The sequence below is a fragment of the Carlito syrichta genome, unplaced genomic scaffold, assembly GCF_000164805.1.
Source record: "Carlito syrichta isolate Samal-C Ts95f unplaced genomic scaffold, Tarsius_syrichta-2.0.1 Scaffold239038, whole genome shotgun sequence".
Classification (NCBI taxonomy): domain Eukaryota; kingdom Metazoa; phylum Chordata; class Mammalia; order Primates; family Tarsiidae; genus Carlito; species Carlito syrichta.
The window spans coordinates 170,273-197,225 of record NW_007183134.1 but is presented as its reverse complement, the minus strand read 5'-3'; the positions used below and the strand labels follow the sequence as shown (position 1 = coordinate 197,225).

The window sequence follows — 26,953 nt, the reverse complement described above, 5'->3', positions numbered from 1 at the left end:
TTTCAGAGACAAAATATCTTTGGTGTAGCATTTATTGTGTGCTGTATCCTCAGGACCCAGGACCTCAGATTTAAGGAAGGGAGGGAGCTCTTATTTTTTGACCAACTATTACACATCAGGCACTATTCTAGATGACTTCATTTAATACCTACAGCAACCCATGACAAGTAATTATTATCTGTAATTTACAGATGCTGCAATTGAAGCTCTGAAGATTTGACTGTGTGTCTAACAGATGGCTGCCCAGGAATTCAAATCTCAAGAACCTAGTCTTTCTGAAACCCCCCCTGCCTTTTAATGATTTAAAACCCTGTAAATCATATCTACCAGACTTAAATATGTAAGTAGGTGACTGTTTACCATCAAACTTAGTATTTCACCAAGGACTGTCAGGAAATAGCAAATCTATGTGTGTCACAATTGATTATGGGTCTCTCTTCTGCTGTCACTTCATTGACTTTGTGTCTTAGCCCATTCACATTGAACTTCTTCCACCTACTTTCCATTAGAGCGATGAAGGCAGGTATATATTCCACAGGGAAGAGAGAGGTGGGCAGTTCTCTGAAAAAAGCTTTCAACATCACTGCAGCTTCTCTATGGCACATTTTGTCCCATTTAAATTTATCAGCATTAAACTTGGCATCCAGTTCTTCACGGTATTGCTGCAAATCAAGGAAAACAGTTGATAGTCAATGAGTTTTTACTACCTGACCCCCTTTACCTCCTTTGGAAACCATTATTACATAAATTATTTTTGTAAATAGACTGATGAGGCAATACTAAGAGTAACTTTTTTCAACATGATTAAGGGAATTAAAATAGCTATTTGCAAATGAATTTTTAAAAACGGCTTTCTAAAATATTTTTAGAACAGTGTTAACCTTGAAAGAATTTTCTGATTCTACAAATATAAAAGTTCTCCACTCAGATCACAGTTTCGTTTATATGGTTTTGGCAAAATACCACTATTCCCACTTGATAAATGTACTGCGAGGTCTTGAAAAAGTTTCCATTCCTGTTTTTCATAATCCCTTCTACCATCTTCTCTCTTTCTCAAATAGATTAAGAAGGTTTGCTTCTCAGTTAATTCACATACAGAATGAGAAACATTCCAGTAGAGTAACTCTGACCTCGCTGCAACATGCAGACCAGTGACATCTTCCTGGAGCAGTGCCAGCAAAGTCTTATTCCAAGACACACACGTCTTCCACATGTTTGAGTGCTTGCCCAATCCTTCGTAAGGTTTGGAGCACTGTGTAAATACTTTAAAAAGAAATCACTAAGCTTCCATGAGTTCTACTTGGCCCACACGTTTTACATTATTAATTCATCTGATTATCAATGCCACTCATGCTCCATGTGTCTTTTTCAAAGCCAAACTCATGTTTCACTGCTCCCTTGAAGTACAAGGTTTACCTATAATGCCAGCCAGTTTTAGTCAGTCCCCCGCCTGACACCAACTGTTCCTCAAAGGTAGCTCTGAAAGTCCTCCGTTTCTTTAAGGCCTTTGCCTTATTCTCACGAGAGGCCTAATTCTTCTGGCCTGGAGCATGCACAGCCAGAGTCAGTGTGCATATCTGACCTTTTCCTAACAAGGATCAGCTCATTAACCAGCCAGAAATAAATGCTGTCATGGCTCCCAGAGCCTGCAAGATAGAGATCCACGGCAGGACAGATTTCTTACAGAGATACACGTGACTCTCTGATCCACCCTCTGGCTCTACTGATAACATCATCAAAAGGGTATTTTTTTCTTGTCCTGGAGTTTTCAATCTTACAGGAATATGACAGCTAATCAAGCACTCTTTTGCTGATAAATACACTTTATAAAGCCTCAAGCATACATATAAAGTTCTTCCCAGAATCAAGAGAGAACACTAGCCTGGCTCTGCCGAGAGGAGGATGCGTGAGATTCATCCTTTGCCTTTGGGCATCTTGTGATCCAGCTATGGGGCTATTTCTTGAACTGGTAACACTAACTCAGAGAGCACATCTATAAGAAAGGTCATGGATTGGTGCTATACAGCCATGAGAGAGGGGGTCAAACTCTGCTGGGGCCAGGCTTTGAGGAATTGAGGCGCTTGCCAGGGAGGAGGACACAGGAGGGTCCCTGGAGAAAAGAAACTGCTCAGGCAGTGATAAAAATGCAAGGAGTCCCAATGGGTCTGGGGAAGTCCTATTAGTTCAGTCTTGCTGGAGCATCTCGGGCAAGGAAATGAGACTAGGGAGTAGCTGGAGTCAGTCCTAAGAGGACTAACTGCAACCTGTAGGCATGAGGCAACCTGGAACATCTCCAAGCAAGGGAACAACAAGGGTAGATTTATCTTTCCTGACAGTCAGATGGAAAAATGATTTGCTGTGTGGAGCTTGGCGTAGGTCCGGTGGGAACAGAGTACACAGTCACCGGGCCGTGGAACCACTTCTGATGATGATAACCAAGCATTAGCCTGGACAAACAGCTGTAGGATAGAAAGGAGATGAAGCATTTAGAAATGCCTAGGAGGGAAAATACCTAAGAATCAGTAATGGATTGAATAGGAGACTCGAAGTGGGAAACAATCATCCAAAATGATTCCCCACTTGTAGGGGCAGATGGAGGTGCTAACAGGGAATTCAGGAGGGGCAAACGCTTCCATCTACTGCTGGAAAGCAAAGGGGACGCTGATTTCCAAGTGGGAAAGAAGTGTCAGCAAGAGCAGAATTCAAATTCATCTTCCACATACCTCTGCCAAAGGACTCTATCGGAATCACAAATGTACTGCCCTTCTAACCTGTGAGTGGTTCCCAGTCACCTAAGGGTCAACATGGCACCAAGGCCAAGGCCAGGCACTATAATCAGATCCTTTAGGCTTTGACCTCAATTTCATACATGTCTAGCGGTGTGGCCTGTGCCTCAAGCTTCTCACTGTACAACAGGGAGATTAAAATGGCCCCCCGATATTACATAGAATAGCACAAAGCTCACAGAGCAGGGCCTGCCACACAGGGGCACTCAGTAAACATCTGGGATTCGTTCTGCCCCCTCCTGCTAGGTCTATTCTAACCGTAGAGGCATTACTATAGGATCACTATGAGTACATAGTGTGACTATTGGTGTAATAATGCCATGTCATCTTGTCTAGATGGCTGATATAAAACAACTTGGAGAGAAAGAACGTCTTCTTTGGGTTTTGAGCAGAGCTGACATTGCATCAGGGGTCCTAGACTTGAAACCATGTAAACTGGGTGTGACTTTACCTTGCCAAACACAGGGGCACTTAGAGGTTAAAGAAGTCATGTCTTTCTGTTCCCTATTAATGAGAACACTAGGCAAGGATCAGAAGTTATGTCATTAAATCTCCTTTGAGCAAAAATGCAACCTGCTTCAAGTTCTGAGGTAGTTTTATACAAATGCAAATAACCAGCCAAAACAAGCCAGGTGATGTAATTATAAAAAATTTAGTGCAGCCTCAGAATGATTCAAACTAGTCAAGAAAGAAACCCTCGCATGTCAGTCTGCTTCCTTCCATGCAATATATTCCCCAGTGTTTGGCTCAAATTTCTGTCATTTTTGAAAACAAAATCATAGAAACACCAAAGCCTTAGATTGGTTCCAAATGAGCTGAGGCCTCAAATCTGGGACTTGGCTTCGCAGCTGTGTGTTCCCTATTTGACTGAAACCAGAGACTTCCTCTCAGGGCTGCTTCCTGGTGGGGTCTTAGAAACGTTTAAAGCACAAAGCCAGGCTGATCTCTCCACTGTAATGACATGTTAGTGGACCACAGTGTTGGTGTCACTATCTTGGCGCGATCTGAAGTTAATTATAATGGGGTTTTTAGTAGTTCAATGGATGAACTACAAAAATAAAAATTAAAAAAGGGAAATAGTTTGAAGTTTGAATAAAGGAGAGGAATAAAGTTCCCTTTAATACATCACATTACAATGCCTTTCTAACTTCCATATTTCCCTGTTCACACTGGCCTAGATTTCTTTCACATTGGTTTCTTGGAGCTCAAACCTGGAAAACATCTGGATTATATTTTTCAGACTAATAAGCTACGAAATAAATAGACTGAAACTACATAAAACTGATTAGGGAGAAAAGAGACTTGGACCTAAATCTGGGTCAGGAATGTATGTGCCTATAAGAACATTTTGAAAGAATTAGTAGCCTTTGATAAGCATTTTTCAGTCGAAGATTAGCTAATCAAAAGTAACCTACTATGATGATAAAACTCTGTGTACACAAGAAATGTCCTATGATGTTTTCTCCTTGTGATGATTTAGAAAAAGAGAATTGAAATCCCATCCATTATGCTTTTCACACATCGATGAATACACACACACACAGGAACTAGTGAGAATATGTGCAAATACAGCTTCCAAGTCATGGAGGTTTTGAGGGATGGCGCCTGATTCTGCTTAGAAAATTTGTTTCTTTGATTTCACTTTGGTTCTTTGACAGATATAAACAAAGATTTAACCAAAATAAGTGATGATTTTCATCCTCAGATTTAGTATATATCTGTTTGAAAGTATACGTAAGAACAAAAATATGAGAAACTAGGACAAAAAGCAAATTCAATTTAGGAATCATAGACTGTAAGAAGCTGCTAGACATCTCCCTGTCTTCCAAGTGAACTAGTGACAGTATTGAGCCTATTTTGTTCTTGGGGAAGTCATGACTCCCCAACATGCCCGGATCCCTGATGCCACTGGTGCTGATGCTCTGGTGCTCTGCTCTGATCTCCCTTCAAAAGAGAACTTGCCATTCATCTGCCAAAGCACAGGCAGCTGGCTCTCCCAGCTGTATTCTCTTCTGGATCTGTCTCAGCTACGTTCTTCGCAGTAAGTCCCGACCCAGGATGGAGTGAGGCTGGGTGCAAGGGTTTGGCCCATTCTGCCTGGCGCACAGCTCCTCTATGGCAATGAACCATCAGCCCTGCACCGTGGCCTAGGCCACCCACCCAGTCCTGCTTCCCATCCCTTTTGTCTTTCAGAAATGCTTTCCCTGTAACCTTGTTCTGCTCCTAATCCATCTCAGTATCTTCTTTCTGGAGAATCCAGTAGATACAGCCTATTTATTTTCAGCTTCCATTTAGAAAAACATCTCATTGGTCGCACCCCTCGGCCCAGGCAGGGGCGAGATTCATGGGCACGACCACCGAGGTAGACCATCCAGGTAATGCGTGGCCCTTCTTATTTTCCAAGACTGGTGTCCCCGGAGGGTGACGTACGGGGGCCGCCACAGAGTTGGAGCAGATGCTGGAGGGCCAGATGCAGGTGGCAGAAAATCCCCACTCCGAGTACAGCCTCACCGATAATGTGGAGGGAATAGTGGAAAATGAGAAGATTAATGCAGAAAAGTTATCAAAACAGAAGGTGGATCTCTAGTCTTTGCCTACCTGGATCAGAGGGTTGTGCCTATCCTATTTCAGGGCCTTGCTGCGCTCGCAAAGGAAAGACCACCAAATCCCATTGAATTTCTAGCATCTTTTTAAAAAAAGGCACAGTTTGAAGATCGAAACTGACTTATTGGGAAGAACAGAAAAATTTGGTTGCTATTGTAGATTTATATGATTAAGAGACAGCTTTAATTGCCACGATTATCCCCCTTTTTTTAGAAGTGTAAGATCCTTCAGGACAACAGAACTTATTTCCAGAGTTACAGAAGAGAACATATTTCCCTTATTCTGGTTTAATTACCATACTTATTTAATGAGCGTATTCTGTGCAATTTTTCCCAGATTGTCTTTAACTTTGTTTTAAAAATGTCCTTCAAAATAAACTGTCAAAATGTTAAGAAAAAAAAAAAGAAAAACCTCTCGTCACACCTCTATATTAAAAACCCGAGACTTCTGATACAAATAGAGTTTCCCAAAACACATACCAAAATGAATTAATGAAGAGATGCTGTTCCACCTCTTTGCATTTTCTTTTAATAAATCATTTATTTTCCCCTCACTCTGGAACTTTTTTCTCAGGGATTCATCATTTAAAACTGGTTTTAATGTTCACAAGCCAGGGAGTCTCAAAAGGTAAGAACGAACTCTTCATTGTGTCTGCTCACCAGCAGACACAATGGGATATGTTACTGGATTTTTTTTTTTTTGAGTTGGAGTCTCACTCTGTCACTCAGACTGGAGTGCAGTGGCTGCTCCCGGCCACTGCAGCCTTGACCTGCTGGGCTCCGGTGATCCTTCCACCTCAGCCTTCCAAGTAGCTGGAATTACAGGCGCACGCTACCACACCCGGCTAATTTTTGATTTATTGTAGAGATGAAGTCTCGTCAAGTTGCCCAGGCAGGTCTCAAACCCGCGGCTCAGGCAATCCACTCACCTCGGCCTTCCAAAGTGCTGGGATTACAGGCTGAGTCACCAAGCCCGGCCTGTTACTGGATTTTTAAGAAAAGCTTTTTATTTCCACTAGTAATTCTTTCCTTTATTAATACTGTAGAGTTTGCCACCTTACAGAAGAAAGTAAAGTAAAAAGATTCATCTTGCACAGTTGGTTTCATGTGACACCAACAATTCCATAAATGGAACTGGGTTTTAGAAGTGCTGGGTGAGTATTCTAGTGGTTATGGCCATGGCTACAAATTCCTATAAGAACTTTCACCAAAAGGAGAGCGAAAAAATGTTTCTACATTTAAAGCAACTGATCATGGATATAAGAGCTCATCTAACATTGGCTTAGTGAATTCCATGACTTAGAGCAACAAACAAACTAGACTGTTTAATCCCCAAAACAGTAATGGGACATTTAGACTTTTCCAAACTAAAGATAAGCAGCAGTTTTTGATGGTGAATTGATGTGCTGTTTCACTGTTGTTGGTTTTTTATTTCTGTGGTTTAAATAACTCTGGATCATGGACCACACATTTTATTACAGGTACCAACAAATACTAGGTAGGACAAAGTGATAGTACGAAATAAGCAACAACAACAAAGAACTAGATACCTAGACAGTTAGAACTGGGTCTAGCTAGCTTAAAACTCTAACCAAGAGAAGAAAAATGTCTAGTACCTTGACTTTGGCAGTACATCCCGAAAGTCGAAAAATTCCTTCAGATTCCAGACCCGATTCCTCAACTTTCTCAAAAAACTAGAAAACAATGATATATTACAAAATAAGTACCTCCATATGATTATAAACATCTGAAATAATAATGATGATGACATGAATTGATAACCAAGCATGTACAAGGGCCAACAATTAGGTTCACAAACTCATCCTGGAAAAAACGCTATATACCTCATTACTGAATATCACTATGGTCACCATCAAAGTATGCCCCTTATGAAGCTATGCACTGATGCCAGTGCCTAGGCCATCTGTCAAAGCAATTTTGGAACTCTTTTCCTGGAATGGCCATCAGAGCTGTCGTGGCACTACCCTTCATGTCCTGAATGCCATAAAATGTCTTCCTTTCAATATTTCCTTTATCTTCGGGTAAAGAAAAAGTATATGGGGGTCAGATCAGGTGAGGAGGGGGAGTATTGCAAAATCTGTATTGTGCAGCCAAGTTAAGTGCATGGTGGTAAGTTCACGAACTTAATCGTCACACCTCACAAATAACAATAACAGCTCTGATGGCCGTTTCAGAAAAAGAGTTCCAAAACTGCTTTGACGGGTAGACTGGGCACTGGCGTTGATGCATAGCTTCCCAAAGGGAGTCCTTCGAAGGTGACTGTAGTGATATTCAGCAATGAGGTAGATAACACTTTTTCTTTTCTTTTTTTTCTATTTTGAGTTAGAGTCTCACTCTGTCGCCCAGGCTAGAATGCAGGGGCATACTCACGGCCACCCCAGCGTCTACCTGCTGGGCACCGGTGATCCTTCCATCCCAGCCTTCCAAGTGGCTGCAACTACAGGCGCACACTATGATGCCAGCTAATTTTTTATTTATTGTAGAGACGAGGTCTCACCAAGTTGCCCAGGCTGATCTCGAACCCATGGGCTCAGGCAATCCACTTGCCTCGGCCTCCTAAAGTGCTGGGATTATAGGCTGAGCCACCGAGCCTGGCCTGGTAACACTTATTCTAGGATGGTTCACGAACCTAATTGTCAGACCTCATATATGCGGCAACCACTCTATGAGGTCAACATTATCTTCTAATTTGTAAATGAGGAAATGGAGATTTAGAGAAGTTCTATAACTTTCCCAAGATCAACCTCATAAGTAGTGCCACTCTCTCAAGCTTGTGTTCTTTTTATTTCTTTGTTTGTTTTAGCCAGGGTCTCTTTCTGTCACCCAAGTTGGAGTGCACAATCACAGCTTACTGTAGCCTTAAATTCCTGGGCTCAGGTGATCCTCCTGCCTCAGTTTCCCAAGTATCTAGAACTACAGGTACATGCCATCAAGCCCAGCTAATTTTTTTTTGTATTTTTGGTAGAGATGGGGGTCTTGTTTTGTTGCCCTGGCTGCTCTTGAACTCCTGGCCTCAAGTGATCCTCCTTCCTTCAGCCTCCCAAAGTGCTGGGATTACAGGTATGAGCCACTATGCCCAGCCTCAAGCTTGTATTCTTAACCACTATAATATGCTGCCATTTAACCTTTTTAAGATCTGATTACTATATCTCTTTCTGCAAATTGATCAGTAAGAAATGATTCTAAATCTACTATCATTAGTTGCAACCACCTTGGCTAAGAAACTATATGAATTACAGATATCTAACCTCCAAGAAGTTGGAAATTGTAAAGGTTAATAGCTCCCAGGAGTTCTCATGGTAGGGATGGGTGTTAAAATAATAATAAAAAGCCGGGTTCGGTGGCTCAGCCTGTAATCCTGCGCCTTTGGGAGGCTGAGGTGAGTGGATTGCCTGAGCCCACGGGTTCGAGACCCACCTGGGCAGCGAGACCTCATCTCTACAATAAATAAAAAAATCAGCTGGGCGTGGTGGCGCATGCCTGTAATTCCGGCTACTCGGAAGGCTGAGGCGGAAGGATCGCCGGAGCCCAGCAGGTCGAGGCTGCGGTGGCCGGGAGCGGCCACTGCACTCCAGTCTGGGCAACCGAGTGAGACTCCAACTCAAAAAATAAAATAATAAAATAATAATAATAATAATAATAAAAAACACTACCACTTACTGTGAGCTTATTGTGAGACAGAGTTTATTCTCAGTACTTTGCCCATATTAACTCATAATCTTCACAATAATTCTGTGAGGTAGGTACTATTATCCCCATTCTACTGCTGAGGAGACATACAGTTCAATTCACTGTTACGTAATAGAGCTGCTCACAACGCATCTTTGGAAAGGATAAGTAACTTGCCCAAGTTCACACAGAATGAGGAGAGTCAAGAATCTGTTTTCCTTTCAAGAAATGATGCCTAGAACTAAGGAAGTTCTTTTAGATCTCAGAGAAATGGATGCTTAGGAAGAAGAGACATGTCTTTAAGAAGTGACTATCTCAGAGGAACAGAAGAGTACTACCTCAAGTTGTCTTAAACAGTGAACACTGAGTGATAACAGTAATAACAGCTAACACTTATTAAGTTGCTAATATGATATAAACCCAGATTCAGTTTAGCTAGCATTTACTGAGTACTTTCTATTTGCTTCCATTTGCTAAGTTCTGTGCTAGGTTTTTGCATCTATTTCATAATAATAACAACTCATGTGTTAAATCTTCCGTTTTTTATTTGTATGCATTTTCTTCAAACTCTGTCCTTTACATAAAGGACAAAGGGAATTTTGGTTTTAACTCAAAGGAGGAAAGACAAGTCTTGAAACCCCCATGAACTTTGGACGTGGATATGTGCTGCTTTTCTTCTTTTAGTATCTCCTGCTGGCTGTGTGTTCTTGGGTAAGTTATCTCACCTTCCTATCCTTCAGTTACCTCATCAATAAAAGGGAGACGATACCACCAGCCTACTTGGGTCGCTCCAAGCTGATTAGGCGTGATAAGATATGGATGGCACCAGCGCAGCTTGGCCGGGGAAGGTGTCCCACCCACAGCCCCTGTGCACACAGAGGTTCCCGGCACTCTCTGGCTATCTGGTTGCCATCCTCCCTGTTCCCATCGCCTGCCAATCAGTCACCTGATTTGAGGAATAGCTCAATTTGAGGCATTGGCAGTAAAATATAGGAAGATGGGAGACGCAGAATTGTCAGTGTGAGTAAGTAAGTACATGTTTCCTCAGTCAATATTTTTGTCTATCACTTAAAAACACATTTTAAAATTCAGCAAGATCTGTGGTAAAGGCTTAGAATTTTAATTGTGCCACTGGATGTCACTGTTGAATGCATGCATACTTAGGTAAACCAGTGTAAAATGTTGGTTACAAAAACACACGACGTGAAAGCAAACTAGGCCAAGACTGGTGGCTCACGACTGTAATCTCAGCACTTTGGAAGGCTGAGGCAGGATAACTGCTTGAGCCCAGGAATTCAAGACCAGCCTAGGCAATATAGTGAGACCTCATCTCTACCAAAAAAGAAACTTAAAAAAACTAGCAGGAAGTGGTGGTGCAGTCCCAGCTACTTGGGAGGCTGAAGCAGAAGGATCGCCTGGGCCCAGGAGGTTGAAGCTGCAGTGAGCCACGATCATGCTACTGCACTCCAGCCTGGGTAACAGAGTGAGACTTTGACTCAAAAAAAAAAAAAAGAAAGAAAAAAAAGGCAAATCAGCTATTTAGCATTGATAGGCACATTTGGTAGTTCAGAGAATACTCTTTTCAAAACCCCCTTCCACCAAAATTTTTCTCGTTGTCTAAATATGTCCTATCTGCCCAGTTACACCTAAAAAAATCCACCAGAACAAGCTGATTTTTAGACTTTATTAAATTTTGTTTGGAAAATTCATAAAATGATTACAAATACACACTTAAGAATCCTGTCTATATCTCAGCAATTACTTGTATTGTATGATCCATATGTGTATTGCTAATAATTAATGGCCCTCTTTATTTAGACAGAATAATCAAATGCAGACACAAACATACACATTTGCACAAATAACATTTAAAAAATATATAGCTGGAGGAAGTCATTGGTCAGAACATCTGTGTCCATCAACTGATATGTAAGGGTCAAACAGTGTAACAGGCTCCAAAAGTATATATCAAGCGTCTGTGGGCTGTTATGAGGGTGCATGGAATAAAGCTGAAAATCACCAAGGGCCTGAGTCCGAACAGGGTTTCAGTGTCTTTAAATTTAAAAGAAAATTCATTCATGGGTTTATGATACACCAAATCACAAGCATGAAGCTCTGTGAACTTTCCCCTTCATTTGCATCCTACTCACTTTTTGTAAGACCAGGGGAACTTTCACTCCAGGGTCTTTCTTTCGGTCATTGTCCAGGAGGGCTGTAAGTGGAACTCCAAAAATCCCATTGTCTTCATTGTAAAATAGTCAAGGGGGAAGAAAGAAAAGAATCAGAAAAGCACTGTCTTACTCCATGGTGTCAAAGCGTTAAAACCAGAAGTGATCAGTCTTCTTAATTACCTCGTCCTTTTACTTTTTCTGTTTTGTTTCTTTTTAGCTGAATTCCAAAGGCATCAAAAAAAGCAGTCAGTTCAATCAGAGAGAGATGGCGGATTTTCTTCATGTCTTCAGCAGACAGATCTCCTGCTTCAGTTAAGCCAAATCTGGTTTTCTGAACAATAAATTTCTAGAATACACAATGAAGACATTTATTATTTACGGCAAAGGAAAATTCTTATACCTTCCCCAAAATGTCACCTGGACATTCTAAATATAGCAAAACATGCTATTTGCAAAAAAATCTCTAAGTAGATTTTGCCATATCATAGGGATATTATGAATATGTTGTTCAGAACACTTGCAGATCACTACTATGCTAATTAGAAGCAAAATAGTGGTCTGAAGTATACGGTAACATGGCCATCACAACTGTGGACACCGCCTTCTTATAAGGAGCATCTTGTATTGTCACACAACATACATGCCAGGCAACGCAGGGAATATATACATCACGGCCCTTAATTGGATTATACGTGATACACACATACAAGGCAACACACCTGGGTGCATGCCAGGAGAGCTTTAGACCTATCTTTGGATAGTCAGTCCTTAGATCAGGGTTCTTCTATTCCATCCTGCACACTTTGAAAGACTCTTAGTAATCTCTCAGTTTAAACTGGTTACACATGCCTTCTGAGACTGCAGCTATTCTGCCTTAAGAAGCAAAGCTAGCCGGGCTTGGTGGCTCAGCCTGTAATCCTGCACCTTTGCGAGGCTGAGGTGAGTGGATTGCCCGAGCCCGCGGGTTTGAGACCCGCCTGGGCAGCGAGACCTCATCTCTACAATAAATCAAAAAATCAGCCGGGCATGGTAGCGCATGCCTGTAATTCCGGCTACTCGGAAGGCTGAGGTGGAAGGATCGCCGGAGCCCAGCAAGTCGAGGTTGCGGTGGCCGGGAGCGGCCACTGCATCCAGTCTGGGCGACAGAGTGAGACTCCAACTCAAAAATATAAATAAATAAATAAATAAGAAGCAAAGCTAGATGATTCCAAATTCTTAAAAACCAATAAGCAGAGGAAGTGCAAATAATTCTATTACCATTTTGAAGACAATGCTGCTGTTTTAGTCTCTTTTCCATACTAAGAAACAAAAGACACTAAAATAGTAACAACAATAAATCCTTCAACAATCTAGAAATATGCATATTGTGAAGAATTTAAGCAGCAAAACCTTTAAAAACCAGATTACTCTTATAGAATATCCTCAGGTACATTTGCTCTCAGAAACCTGACATTGGAAAAAATCCTAATAAAGAAAAATCCCTTAGTTATTTAAATTACAAAGTTTTAAGAACACATTCTCAGCTGGGCATGATGGCTCAAGCCTGTAATACCAGCACTTTGGGAGGCTGAGGTGAGAGGATTGCCTGAGTCCATGGGTTTGAGACCAGCCGGGGAAACTTGGCGAGATCTCGTCTCTACAATAAATCAAAAAATTAGTGAGGTGTGGTAGTACACGCTTGTAGTTCCAGTTACTTGGAAGGCTGAGGCGGAAGAGGCCACAGTGGCCATGAGTGTGCCACTGCACTCCAGCCTGGGTGACAGAGTGAGACTATAGCCCAAAACAATAATTAGTAGATAGATAGATAGATAGATAGATAGATAGATAGATAGATAGATAAAGATAGCTAGATAGATAAAAATAAATAAAATAAAATAAAGTTTGGTACACTGAGGTTTAAATTCTGTTTTTGCTCCTACTAGCTGTGGGGCTTTGGACATGTTACTCAGCCTCTTTGGGCCTCGATTTGCTAAGCTATAAAACAGGAGTAAACACTAGGGTGCACCTTATAACTGGAACACCTAGTGCAGTGTCATGCCTGCAGAAGGTACTCAGTGAGTCTTTCCTGTCCTCTGCTTCGTCTTTGTCATGGAGTGGTTGTCTGGGAATAGTTCAGGCTGCCTGGTGCAAAGATTCTGTTTTTAGGTGACTCGTTCCTTTACCCCTGATCAGAACAGAATATTTGGGATTCCACATCAGAAACTCTTCACACACGCATTGATTGATTAGCAAATAGATCAACGCAACATGGTTCTGTATGAGACGTTCAGGATATAATGTCCTGGTTATATACAATGAGACTTTCAGAATAACAATGCCCATAGCTCTATGTGCCCATCCCAAAATAATATAAATTCTTGACTGGCTTTGATGAGTTTTTAGTGTCCTATGAACTCATGCTTCTAGTTGTTATGAGTATCTTGCTACTGCACTCCCTTCTGACGTGGCTGATAGAAGCATGCATGTGTAAAGGCAGGGTCTACACTGACTTAGAAGTGAAGTAAGGATACTAAGTGGAAAAAAGCTCACAAGCCAGGTGGAAATCCTACTGCATCTGTAAAACTGTATTCAAGGACACACTCTCACAATTTTTCCTCAACCCACAGCTGCACAATAAATGTGCCCCAAATAATACTACACATGGTGGCATGCAATACTGATGCCTGACCTCTCTAGTTTCTTTGTGCAAACATAGATATATTAAAAAAATAAATCTCAGTTTTGTCCCATGAAGAAGTCATAGGAAGTTACTGAAATAATCACGAATGGTTTTACTTACAGTTAAAGCATAGTCTTCCTTCTTAATCTCTGACTTCTTAAGTTTATGTCTTTTTGGAGCTTCTGTTACCATTTCTGAATAAGACACTTCAAAAGATAACTCTTCAGCCTCTGGCGGAATGTTCTTTTCCAGATAATCATCATCTAAAAAAACAAAGAATATACAATATTTACTATGCCATTTAGTCAATCAATACTATTTACTATGAAAGAAACACAAAACACAAGTTAATCCCCAAGCATGTTAGAATGTTTATATCCAAGAAAAAGCAGTAGGCTAACCCAAACGTATTTGGTTAAACAATAATGTAGCATGATCAGACATCCACATGAACGCATTTCTATCATCATTATCCAAACAAACTTTCCATTTAATCTGATTTTTTAAAAATATTAGATTTTTATGTTTCATGAAAATTGCTAAGGATTATTAAAAGTTTAAAAATGGGGTATTTGTATATATTCTTATGATACTATAATTAAGCTAATCCCAATGTTACTGTTAGGGGAACCAGAGGCTTAAAGCAGAAGAAGAAAGGGTGGAGTCCTGCTAGAATTCCTATTTTTACTTCTCTTGTTTTTCTTCCTCAAACTGTGGAATACTTGCCTTTTAAAATCTGTTCAAATTCAATTTAGATTTCACCACTAGGTTTGTGCAGGAGAATTAATCTGAATTTCTGTAATCTGAGATTGGTTACCTGACTGTGTATGCTATTAAGAAAAAGCTGAAGGGGTTATAAGTAATGCCCCTTCAAAATGCTTCCCTCAAGCTAATTTGAAAATTAAGGCATAGATTCCTTGAGCAAAACCAAGTTGAATTCATAAATCATATGAGCAATTCTAAACTGATTTCTGACTAAGATTTCGGCATGTCACCTTGTTTCATTGCCTGGCAGAAACTGTTCATATGTGAAGAAAGAATTATTTGATCACAAAAAGAACTCATTCTCTTTTGCCCTCTTCTACAGACACTGACTAGAAGACTACCCAACAGAACGAAAGGAACACGAGGCAGAATTAGTAGCAAGCCTAATTAATTTTACATTAAAGTTAGGTGGAGAAATTTATAAGTCAGCAGATTTAAGAATTCTGAATAGTAATACTAATTGAAAACACAATAAATGGATGCAGCATGGCTTAGACAATGGCAAAGGGAGAGCAATAATTTTCACTTGTCATGCACAGGCTTGCATTCAAAACAGAACAAAATAAACGACAGAATACTATAAATGTCCTAAGGCTCTATGAGAGGATTCTTTGGAGAGCAGCAATTAAATAGGCCCATGCTCCAAACCACAGGACCACTCCATATAGATGTCTGTCTTTTAGTGGAGTGGTGTGAACTAAATTACAGTATGGCAACAAATAGAACAATGTGGGATACTAATTTCTGGCAAGGCCCTTCTTTTTGAATTTTTTTCCTATCAGCTTTATTGAGATATACTTCATATGCTATAAAATTCACCCATTCAGAGTGTACAAGTCAATGGATTTTAGTATATTCACAGGGTGGTGCAGCTATCAGTACAGCTGATCTTAGAACATTTTTATTACCCCAATTTCTTTGATTTTTGAAGACAGTGCCAAAAGTACAGGCTCTAAGAGTGTATATATTTTGGGAAACTTTGAGGAACCACAAAATATGGCCTGAGGGGGTCTATTTTCTATAAGGAGAATTTGAGAAACCATACTGGTCCACCCACGGAGCCCACTTCTCCAGTGGAGGAGGCACAGATAAAGGCCACCCCTACCATCTTTTCTGGTGCTGTATCCACTTGAGTAGTAATTAGGGATCCTTGGAAGTGTCCTGCTTCCCGGACCACTTGCAACCATCGAGGAGATCCAGATTACTCGTGCAAAAGGTTTCGAGTCAAAGACACTACCCGAGTTGGCTTGATTTTGTGTGGGGTGACAGAACGGGCTGTTTGGAGGTAGGTGGGTAAAGTGGGGATCAAAGTTACAGAATTATAATGAGGAGAAAAGCACATATATTTTGCTTTTTGAAATTCACTGCTAACTGTATTGAGTGCCAGAACAAGAGAGAGAGGATGCAGCTGAAGTTCAATAAGAGGCCTGTCACTCACCACTCAAGGTGTTCTGAACTGACTGTCCAGGGTCTGGAGATCCATTGGAATGAACTGGAATGTCTGCAATACTCTCCAGTATAGACTGCCAAGCAAGGGAAGATGAACAAGACATTATACCATGAATACAGTCTGCCCCACATTTCAGTCTGACTTTTGTTTGTGATATACAAGAGTTCTTTTCACAAAAAAAGCACTTCTTGATTTCTTAAAGGGCCTACCTCTCATTTCATTTGTTGCTACATTCAGTTCAAACAGGTTTCTCATATAGGTTTCTCAAAAGGAAACAAGGTCAAGGTCTAGTTCCCTATAAACATGCCTTCTTGGCTCTTAAATATTTGCTACTTATACCTTTGCTAAGATGTAGAAACAATGATGCTTAATATCACACAATTTGACAATTATAATATCATTTGTTAATTAATCTTCATGCATTTTTGTCTTAACTATATCAATCATTTTATTACTATAACATTAACATATTAATTCCATCACTGCAAAATACAGAATGATGATAACTTTTCTAATTCAGTTTCCCCTCCTAATTAATTTAGTACTTACTTCATTGAGATCCTGCCAACACACTGAACTCTCCTGCAATATTATTAGAAGTTGAGAGTATCTATCTTTGTAGAGTTCTGCACATCGGGTTATGCTCAAGTCATGGGTATCAGTAAAAATTTATACAGAAACCCTACCAAAAAATTTACATGCAAGTTAGATACATTTTAATGTGAGTATCTGTGGGTGAAAACCTGCTATTCCATCAAGACTCTTTTATATGTTATTCACACATAAAATTTGTTCATTTCCCCTCAGAGCCTGATGTTGCTTCTTTCATTCTCATATGTACTTAGCAATAACTGAACACCTGCTTCATAAAAGATCCTTTATCATGTGCAACAAATTGCACGACATCTCAAATTCTGAGCTTCAAATTCTCCTTTATTTCTCTTTTATTTAAAAGGAAATAATACATTTCTAACAATACAAACAGCATGTGACTATGTGGCCAATTATTAAAACACAGATGCCCAATTACTGTAATTGGTGGAAGAATGAAAAAACAAAAGAAAACAAAAGGTCTAGGGCCATGTAGTTCATTGTCAGTCATATTTTAGGTAGCTCTAAAACCTAACACTACAAAATAAAGATTACTCACACACTAAAAACCTTAAAAAGACGTGGGCAACTTATCAGTGGTTTCCTTACATTTTCCAACAAAGAAATGATTTGTCAGACTCTGAAATAACTCATCCATGGGAAAGAAGACGCTTCTGAAAATTGATAAGACTTTTTATTTATTTAGGGCTTGAAGCTGATAGTTTGGGATGCTTAAACCTCCCAGCATTTTCTAAATTTGCCCAGTTGGTTTAACTGGCCCCGACCCAGCCTATTGTGTTAAATGACTGCCTACTCTTTGCAATGTAAATAACTGTGGGACTAGTTCTTGGGGGAAGCAGAAGTTGGAGTCATAATCCCTGCTCTTGAGTTACTTATAGTGAGGAGATAACATTTATGGAGCATTATTAAAAGACAATAAATCCACTCTTGAGAGCTAATTTCTGCAATACGAAACGTGCGTTATTGGAGAGTTACAGAGAGGGAAATGCTGCCCAGTTTTTCATTGATGAGCTGGTTGAACTTTAGTTGGAACTCGGGGAATGATGAAAAGAACTTACAAAGACAGAGGAGACAGAAGCATTCAGACCAGAGATGGAAACAGAGATTTCAGGTATGGACACATCTGAAGCATTTCAGCACAAGGGATCATTAAGAGACTGGGGTGCCAGGAGCTGAGTCATGGCATTAGAAAAAGAAAAGAAATAAATTAATCAGGAGAGTCATCTCAAATTATCGAAGATTTTGAAAGCCAGATAGAGTAGCTGAGACTTAGAATCCTAAAGGTTAGAAACAAAACAGAACAAAACAAAGGAGCACTCTTTTGTTAAAGCAAGGGACTGACACGGTGAAAATGAAGCAGAAAGATCAGCCTGCCAACAAATGGTCTATGAGTTTTGACACAGGTGGACTGACAGGTTGACTGAAAAGGCTAGATGCTTGACATATAGTTTTAAAATATTCATTACCCATTAAGGACCATATTATTAGCATTGTTTTTATTTGTACTAGTGATATTAATGTATTCAAATATAAAGGCCACTCCCATTCAAAACAACCTTCCCTTGAGAATTGATCCTACCATTTCCCTAATGTGCTCAATTATACACATTTGCTTCTCACCAGGGCTTCCATCGCTAAGAAAAGGCAGTATTTTCCCTTTGCTGAAACTTGCTCTGCTGCCCAAGTGAGACCAAGCCAGGACCTTAGAGTAGACTATGAAGGATTATTATTTTAAATTCTAAATCATAGATGGTACTATCTATTACAGTTGTATCTTAAAACTAGACTTTGACTAGCATTATTTGTCTTCTATATTCAATGAACACCATACCAGACATTTTCAATTCTCTGTTGATTACTCTTAGGAGAAATTCATTGATTTAAAAAACGTTTCTAACCTTCCTGACAGGCTGTTTGGTTTCTGCTAATGGTTGGAGTCTATGTGTTATATGACTCTATGTATGAAAGCCACCTGTGCTTGAGTAAACAGAAATAGTGAGGCTGTCTTAATTTTCTGCACCTAAGTTCAGAATTGACAAATACACTGTGCCAAACTTCCCAGAGACCAACTTAAATGAGTCGCATTCACTGACAAATATACAATGTATTCTGAAATAAAAAATTTAACAACTACAAAATCTATTCAAACATGAATTCAAGAGTGTTCCGATGACATCTTAGATTAAAATATAAATCACATCTGAAATTATAATCTAGATATCAAAGACAATGAGATACCAAATATCTGGCCAGGTATGGTGGCTCATGCCTATAATCTCAGTACTTTGAGAAGCAAAGGCAGGAGGACTGCTTGAGCCCAGGAGTTTGGACCAGCCTGGACAACACAGCAAGACTTTGTCTCTACAAAAAACCAAAAACATTAATTGGGCATGGTGGTGTGCACCTGTGGTCCCAGCTATTTGGGATGCTGAGGCAGAAGGATCACCTGAGGTTGTGGTGAGCAGTTATCATGCCATTGCACTCCAGTCTTGGCAAAGGAGCAAGAACCCAACTCAAAAGAGAGAGAGAGAGAGAGAGAGAGAGAGAGAGAGAGAGCGCGCGAGAAGGCTTAAGACCAAAATGTAGTTACTAAAGGATTAAGTCAGTATTTGCGGACTACTCTAACAACTAATCATTTTGCTTAACATTTCTAAACAAAGATACTCTGAATAACAAACAAAGTAAGTCAACTTGGAGATTGGTGCCAGGGAGATTTTTTAGACCCAATACCATTGAAACTTCTATTTATTTCATTGCTGACATTCAACTGCTTTCAGAAAAACAAAATGAAAACAAAAATAAAATGAGTGATTAACTTATCCCAGACAGCTCTATCTACATGTGCCATACAAGACCATTTCCTTGCTCTTACACTGTACAACTTTCAATAATTCTATTTGTAGACAATCTGCTCAATAAGGATTTGTTGAATGGATGACTAAATGAACCAATGATGTGGCGATGTTAGCAGCAAGGAATAAAGAAACAGAAAAACATGACTGTCTTATAGAAATAAAATTGTGACCATGGAACTGCCATGCAAAAACCCAGAAAGCCAGGCAAGCCACCATCCTCTTCCTTGGCAAGCCCATCATGTGGCCATCCTGCTTCAGGTGTGTGCCTGGAACCACACGCAATCCTTTGCTACAGGCTTGTACACAACGCTGGGGTGTTAAAGCCTGCTGGAGATCAGACCAGTCAGGAGCTTACACATTCCCTGTAAGGTGTTGGAGAACCACTGCAGGTTGTAGGCAGGACTGCATTTTAGACCAATGCCTCACAGCTGTGGGAAGGATGGGCTTGAGGGCAATAGAGTCTGGGGATCACCAAGGTGACTGCTTCAACAGCGCAGGAAGATGACGATGAGTTTCTGCACTAAATAAATGGTTGTAAGAAAGGAGGGGAGTAACAAGATTCTACCATTCACATGACAAGATCCACTGGTCTCAAAAAGGGGCATGAAGAGGGAAAGGACAGGCAGAGTGGAGGCTGACATGCAGGGATGACTCTTGGGCTATGGATGCCACTGCCTGAGATGGAAATAAAGGATTCTGGGCAAGTCCTTAGAGCAGCAGTCTCCAGTCACAGGGGTACAGGTAACTCCATATTACAGCAGTTACTAGAGTTTGTGGACAATTTACTTCGTTTTTATTAATATATGGGGTGGATTTGAGGGGTGATATCTAAAGTAGAGACATCCTCACTCATACACATTCCGATGCCTGGTTTTCTTTTTTCTTTTTTTGTGTTGGAGTCTCACTCTGTTGCTCAGACTGGAGTGCCATGGCTGCTCCCGGCCACCGCAGCCTCGACCTGCTGGGCTCCGGCGAACCTTCTGCCTCAGCCTTCCGAGTAACCGGAATTACAGGCATGCACTACCACGCCCGGCTGATTTTTTGATTTATTGTAGAGATGAGGTCTCGCTGCCCAGGTGGGTCTCGAACCCGTGGGCTCAGGCAATCCACTCACCTCAGCCTCCCAAAGGCACGGGATTACAGGCTGAGCCACCGAGCCCAGTTTGATGCCTGGTTTTCAATGGGAAAGAGCTGGATGACAAGTCAGGGCGTCAGACACTGGGAATTCCTGACCCACCTATGCCATCACCTATCAGCTCAACGATCAAAGTCACTCACATTATTTTATCATGCTTTTATGATCACTGTGCAATAAAACAAAACAGCCTCCTAACCAAAAAACACAACAGAAAAGCTCATTTACATGGGACAATCACATTATCTTCCTAAACAATGGGAATACCCAGAAGCCTATCATGCATATGGGTGTCAGCTGTTCTTCAAAATGGACAGTGGTTGAGAAACCACTGCCACCCCCATCTGAGAGACCACTGTGCTAACTGCTGCCTTCCATCCTTGCCCTTGAACAACTGCCACCATCTAACAGGGTCTCTCCTGTTTTCTGGGGTGGGGTGTCCATCCTGATACCAAGTGGACATTCTCAGTGGGGGTGAAAGGTGGGAGAATGACAGAGTACAAGTGCTGTTACTCAAGGCCAAGTGAATGGATCTGTCTAGAGAAAAAGGTCTGCATGGGCAAGTCCTGTGAACTAAGGTGGGAAATGCAGGCAACAAGAGAACCTTGAACATCAGGATGAAGGTGTCTGATGTATCCTGCGGGTAAAAGGGACTGCCAGGTTAAGATGGCAGTTAAACTGGATCATCACACCTCTGGGATTTTTCTGTGTGAATCCAGCCAAGAGAATTGAAGTGAACAAATTCCTCCACATTGGATACGTGTAAGGAACATCCTTTGCCTTCTGGCTACAGTGGTATTAATTCATGGAGTCCTCTTCCAAACTGAGATCTACTCATTCTGGAGTTCTGAGCCTCCTTCCTAAGGTTACAAGGTTGGTGGATCTAAAAGCAGCTGAGGGTTCTTTGCAAATCTTAGTTCAAGCTTTTAAAAAAACCTGTCTTGGAGAGATTGCTTCCTCTTATCTTCCTACATCAGTTTCTGTGACTTGCAATTGTGCCTTGACAGGCAATTGTGTCAACGAGCGACAACTTACCACAGAGCCACTCCTGGGAACTGCAAAACTCCCTTCTCTGTCCTGGGACGCATCAGACAGGGTAGTACTGTTGAGAGAAGCATCATCTGGCTAAATGGAGAAATAAAAGTACCATTCTTACTTAGGCAAATGCTTTCTATGTGTTTGTGTGTATGTTGTGCATGTCGAGATACTTGTGGCAGCATATGCAGCACGGACATGTCCACCAGGCATTTGTGGCAGTGCCAGGCCCTATGAACAACACCAGCCTCTGTGGCAGACACTGCTTTGGCCTGCCACAAACTCTATTTGCCTTAATAGTATCTTGGTTTCATTCCAGGGAGTTAGGCGTTAAATTTAAAAACTTGATTTCCAGGCTTATTTGCAGTTAAGAGGGATCATGTGACAATTTGGTCAACAAAGTATATGTGTGATTTTGCCAAGAAAAATAATAGAGTCAGCTGATACAAACTCGTGACAGGACCCCAGATGGCAGCCTAGAGCTGCCAGGCAACCTGTACAAATAAGGACAATGTGCACTAGGAAGGAAGGCAGGGAAAGAAGAGCAAACCCAGTTGTATCCACACATGGTTGCTCTGTGAGACTGGGACCACCAACCCTAGGGGTCACAATGTGAAGCAAAACAAGTCTTACTTTTTAACTGCACATAGCCAAATACAAGCTTAACCAGTCTAATCGCATCTTTTTTTTTAAAAATCAGATTCTATGACTGTCCTTTGAAGTGAACAGAATTTAGTAGCAATAGTACCCAGTTGCTTTTTCATTTATAAAGTTGGAACTAAGAGATTTTTGCTACAGTGTACGATGGTGCTACTGAAATTAAGAGATGAACATTCTTCTTTACCAAATGAACCTTATTGCAAAATGTAACACATTTGATACTTATGAAAATACAATATTTTGTCTTTCAAAAACTGTCATTCTTCATTATGCTTGACTATATTTTGTTTTCTAGTTACGATATCCATTGCTTGACAAAATGAACAAAAACTTTTTAAAAAAAGGAACAACAACAAAAACCCCACAAGAACTAATACAATAAGCTTAAGTCAAGATGGTGAACTGACCATCATCTACCTCCCCTCCCACCCCAATTTGCCACAAATGGCAGAAAAATGTTTTTTAAAGAAACATATTTTTAACAGCAATGGAAACCAGCAAAGTATTCTATAGTAGAACAACTGAGAAATCTGTAGGTAGAAAGCAAATAGGATTGGTTTATAAGATAAAAATCTCTTCTTAAAAGCAGCATAAAAGAAAATGTCTAGGAAGAGAAGCACAGACCAAACAAATAAGAAAGAATGAGTAAAGATTAAGAAAGGGACACAAATAATTAAGAAATGTTTACCAAAACAGGAGCCAATTAGATCTCTCCTCCTTTAAATATGTAGACAATCTCTAAATATAACCCAGGAAACACACATACATGCAAACACACACACACACACACACGATGCAATCTAATTTATTTATTTAGAGTTAGAGTCTCACTCTGTGCCCAGGTTGGAGTGCAGTGGCACACTCACGGCCACCACAGTCTTGACCTGTTGAGCTCAGGTGATTCTTCCATCTCAGCCTTCCAGGTAGCTGGAACCACAGGTATGTGCCATCATGCCTGACTAATTTTTTGATTTATTGTTGAGACCAGGTCTTGCCAAATTGCCCAGGCTGGTCTCAGACTCCTGGGCTTAGGCAATTCTCTCACCTCTGCCTCCTCAAATGCTGGGATTACAGGCATGAGCCACCACGCCGGACAAAAAGTACAATCTAAATAAAACTCCTTGGGGGTGGATGGGTTTCTAGTGTGAGCACAGGAGTTTAAAGGAGAAGGAACTCTGGAGGCCACGACAAAAGACATGGGGATGAGGGGAAGAACAAAAAATGAGACCCACTTTGCCTAGAAGTAATAAATTAGAGTTTTTCATCTTCCTCATTGGTTTTGCAATTGGGGAGAGTATGTACTAATTAACTTACCCCCTTTACCCACCTTAAGGTTAAGCATACTCTACTCACAGGAACACACAATCAACACTTTTGGTCTTTCAGGAAAACAGATCTACTCAACTGCAGAGGAACCATACAATTTCCTATGCAAATCAATTGATAAACCAATAAAGTCCAGCTTTATGCCTCTGCAGAAAACTTTAGGGCCCAGACAGCTGCAGTTCAACCTCAAATGCTGACAGCTTCTGCCTCATAGAACAACTTTCACACTGTTGCCTTGGGTGGAGTCTTTGGGTGGATCCTATCGCCCTCCTGCTGATTCTGACAGGCGGGGGGCTGGGAAGGGACTGGAGAGCCAGACGAAAGAAAGACACCTGGGGTTCACAGTCTTGGTCAGAAGCTCTGCCTCCACTGGAAGCACAGCCCCAAACCAGAAGACACTAGCAGCCGCCCAGCGGGAGGTGTGCAGTCCCCTGACCAGGTGGTACTCACATTCAGGGCAGACACTTCACTGCTTGCATCACTTATCGCTACATGTTCCAAATGCTAATGTGTGCTCCACACGAGGCGCTTACATTTGGAAAATAACTGGAAAAAAAACTAAATATTTATATCTATGTTGATACTGAAAATACTGAAAAAATATTTACATGATAGTCTGTTACTTTCTGTGCGAGCTCACCCACAAACACCAAGCTTTAGTTGACAACATCCTCCATTAGGTTATGCAATAACAAACTATTTTTTGTTGTTGTTTCTGCCTGTAGATTTTTTTAAAGAGAGAATTTAGTTATTTTGGATTTATCTATTAAATTACTCTGAGTTTGAGAGCTATGAGTTATAGGGGGTGTGGCTGTATTTGCCAACGATTTGAATTATGTGGCATCTTTATCTTAAGGGAAATGAGAATATATATTCTTTATAGCAGTGGTCCCCAGTCTTTTTAGCATCAGGGACTGGTTTCACGGAAGATAGTTTTTCCACAGACTGGGGTGGAGTTAGGGAATCATTAGGCATTAGATTCTCATATAGAGGCTCAACCTAGCTCCCTCAAATGTGCAGTTCACAATCGAGTGTGTGCTCCTATGAGAATCTAATGCCATGCAGATCTGACAGAAGATGGAATTCTGTTCACCCTTGCTCACCTGCAGTTGAGTGGCCCAGGTTCCTAACAGGCCATAGACAGGGAGTGGTCCCTAGACCGGGAGTTGATTTACACTACATATATACTACATAAATGTTCATAGCAGTACATTCATAAAGCCCCAAACTGGAAACAATCCAAATGTCCATCATCAGATGAATATCAATAATGGTATATTTATTTACACAATGGAATAGTATTAGTAATAAAAGGACCAAACTTCTAACACACGCAATACAAAATCATTCTGAATGAAGCAAGCCATACAGAAAACATATTGTATTTATAATTAGACATATGAAAGGGGAAAATAAACTAAAATGTTAGAAATCACATCTGGGTTTGCCTTTGTGGGGTTGGGGTGGGGTCACTGACTAAAAAAGGGCCTGAGAGAAATTGTTGGGTGATGGAAATGTTCTATATTTTGATTAACTGTGGTTACATGGGTGATAACATTTGTTAGAACTAATTGAACCTAGGTGTGGTGGCAAGCGTCTGTAGTCCTAGTCCTAGCTACTTGTAAGGCTGAGGCAGGAGGATCACTTGAGCCCAGGAGTTCAACGCTCCATGCAGTGAGCTACAATTGTGAAACTGCACTCTAGCCTGGACAACAGAGCAAGACCCCATCTCTTAAACTAGACAAAACAAAAACAAACAAAAAATTACCTAATTGAATTATACACCTAAAATATAAACATGTATAGTTTCTAAGTTATAAAGAAAACACATAAAATGATTTGATTCCTTAAAAATAATTTAATTTTTTTTTAAGTTGGAATCTCATTGTCGTCCAACCTGGAGTGAAGTGGCATGCTCACGGCCACTGCAGCCTCGACCAGCTGGGCTCAGATATCCTTCTGCATCAGCCTCCCAAGCAGCTGGAACTACAGGTGTGCAACCCTGTAGTTGGCTAATTTTTTTTTTATTGTAGAGATGAGGTCTCACCAAGTTGCCCAGGCTTGTCTCGAACCCCTGGGCTCAGGCAATCCTCTTGCCTCTGCCTCCCAAAGTGCTGGGATGACAGGCACGAACCACTGTGCCCAGCAAAATAATTTAATTATTTTCTGAGAGACTTCAGTGGATGTTGCTGCCTTTAATCAAGGATATACTGCTATAATAATTTGTATATTAGAGAGGAAAAAGGTACTGCCAGAAATAAAAATGTTTGCTGGAATTTACAAAAAGAGTAGTAAGACAAGCTAAGTAAAAATACAACAATGCCCAAGAATAAATTTCTAATCTGGAACATAATGTTGAAGAAATCTAGAGGACAAAGCAAACAGACTAACATGAGAGAAAATTTAGGAAATATTTAAATTCAATTCAAGCAAAGCTTCTAATATTCGCTCTAGAAGGATGGGACATTAATTGAGAGAAAAAAAACTGTCCAGAAACTGAAGAAAGGAAACAGTTCTCAGACAGAAAAGATTGAGTACTGATCAGAATGAAGAAAAGGTAGATCCTTGAGAAAGTTCAGAACTGCAGCAATAAATTCAAAATTCATAAAATTAAAAAATTACAAAGAGGGCAAACAAAAAACCCAGAGAAGCTTATTTATAAAGGAATGAGTTTCAAGCAACATTAATAAGAAAAAAATAAAACTATAACATCATACTAAGGGTTTAACATTCTGTCAATGCAAAATAAGAGAAAATCTATTGTACATTTTCCAGGAAAGCTAAGGTTTTCTGTTAAAAATAGACAGTCCGGCTGGGCTCGGTGGCTCAGCCTGTAATCCCAGCACTTTGGGAGGCCAAGGTGAGTGGCTTGCCTAAGCCCGCAGGTTCGAGACCCGCCTGGGCAACTTGGTGAGACCTCATCTCTACAATAAATCAAAATCAGCTGGATGTGGTACCGCATGCCTGTAGTTCCAGCTACTTGGAAGGCTGAGGCGGAAGGATCACCAGACCCCGGCAGGTCGAGGCTGCGGTGGCCGGGAGCAGCCACTGCACTCCAGACTGGGTGACAGAGTGAGACTCCAACTAAAAAAAAATGTAAAAAATAATAATAAATGAATAAATCAAAAAAATTATCCAGGCAAGGTGGTGGCACCTGTAGTTCCAGCTACTTGGAAGGCTGAGGCAGAAGGATCCCTTGAACTTTG

At 40.7% G+C, this 26,953-nt stretch overlaps 1 protein-coding gene and 1 pseudogene across 1 annotated transcript in view; one reads left to right on the top strand and one right to left on the bottom strand.

Annotated features, from left to right (window-relative positions):
* ARHGAP28 (Rho GTPase activating protein 28) overlaps positions 1-26,953 on the bottom strand; it is a 196,342-nt gene that overhangs the window by 31,028 nt on the left and 138,361 nt on the right. Inside the window, exons 5-11 of the mRNA XM_008051849.2 lie at positions 21,762-21,851; positions 16,113-16,197; positions 14,030-14,172; positions 11,431-11,596; positions 11,230-11,321; positions 7,006-7,083; positions 500-662 (exon numbers count right to left, since the gene is read on the bottom strand). Coding sequence (XP_008050040.2) covers positions 500-662; positions 7,006-7,083; positions 11,230-11,321; positions 11,431-11,596; positions 14,030-14,172; positions 16,113-16,197; positions 21,762-21,851 — 817 coding nt within the window. The remainder of the gene's footprint in view (positions 1-499; positions 663-7,005; positions 7,084-11,229; positions 11,322-11,430; positions 11,597-14,029; positions 14,173-16,112; positions 16,198-21,761; positions 21,852-26,953) is intronic.
* On the top strand, positions 5,131-5,510 carry LOC110595053 (annotated as a pseudogene).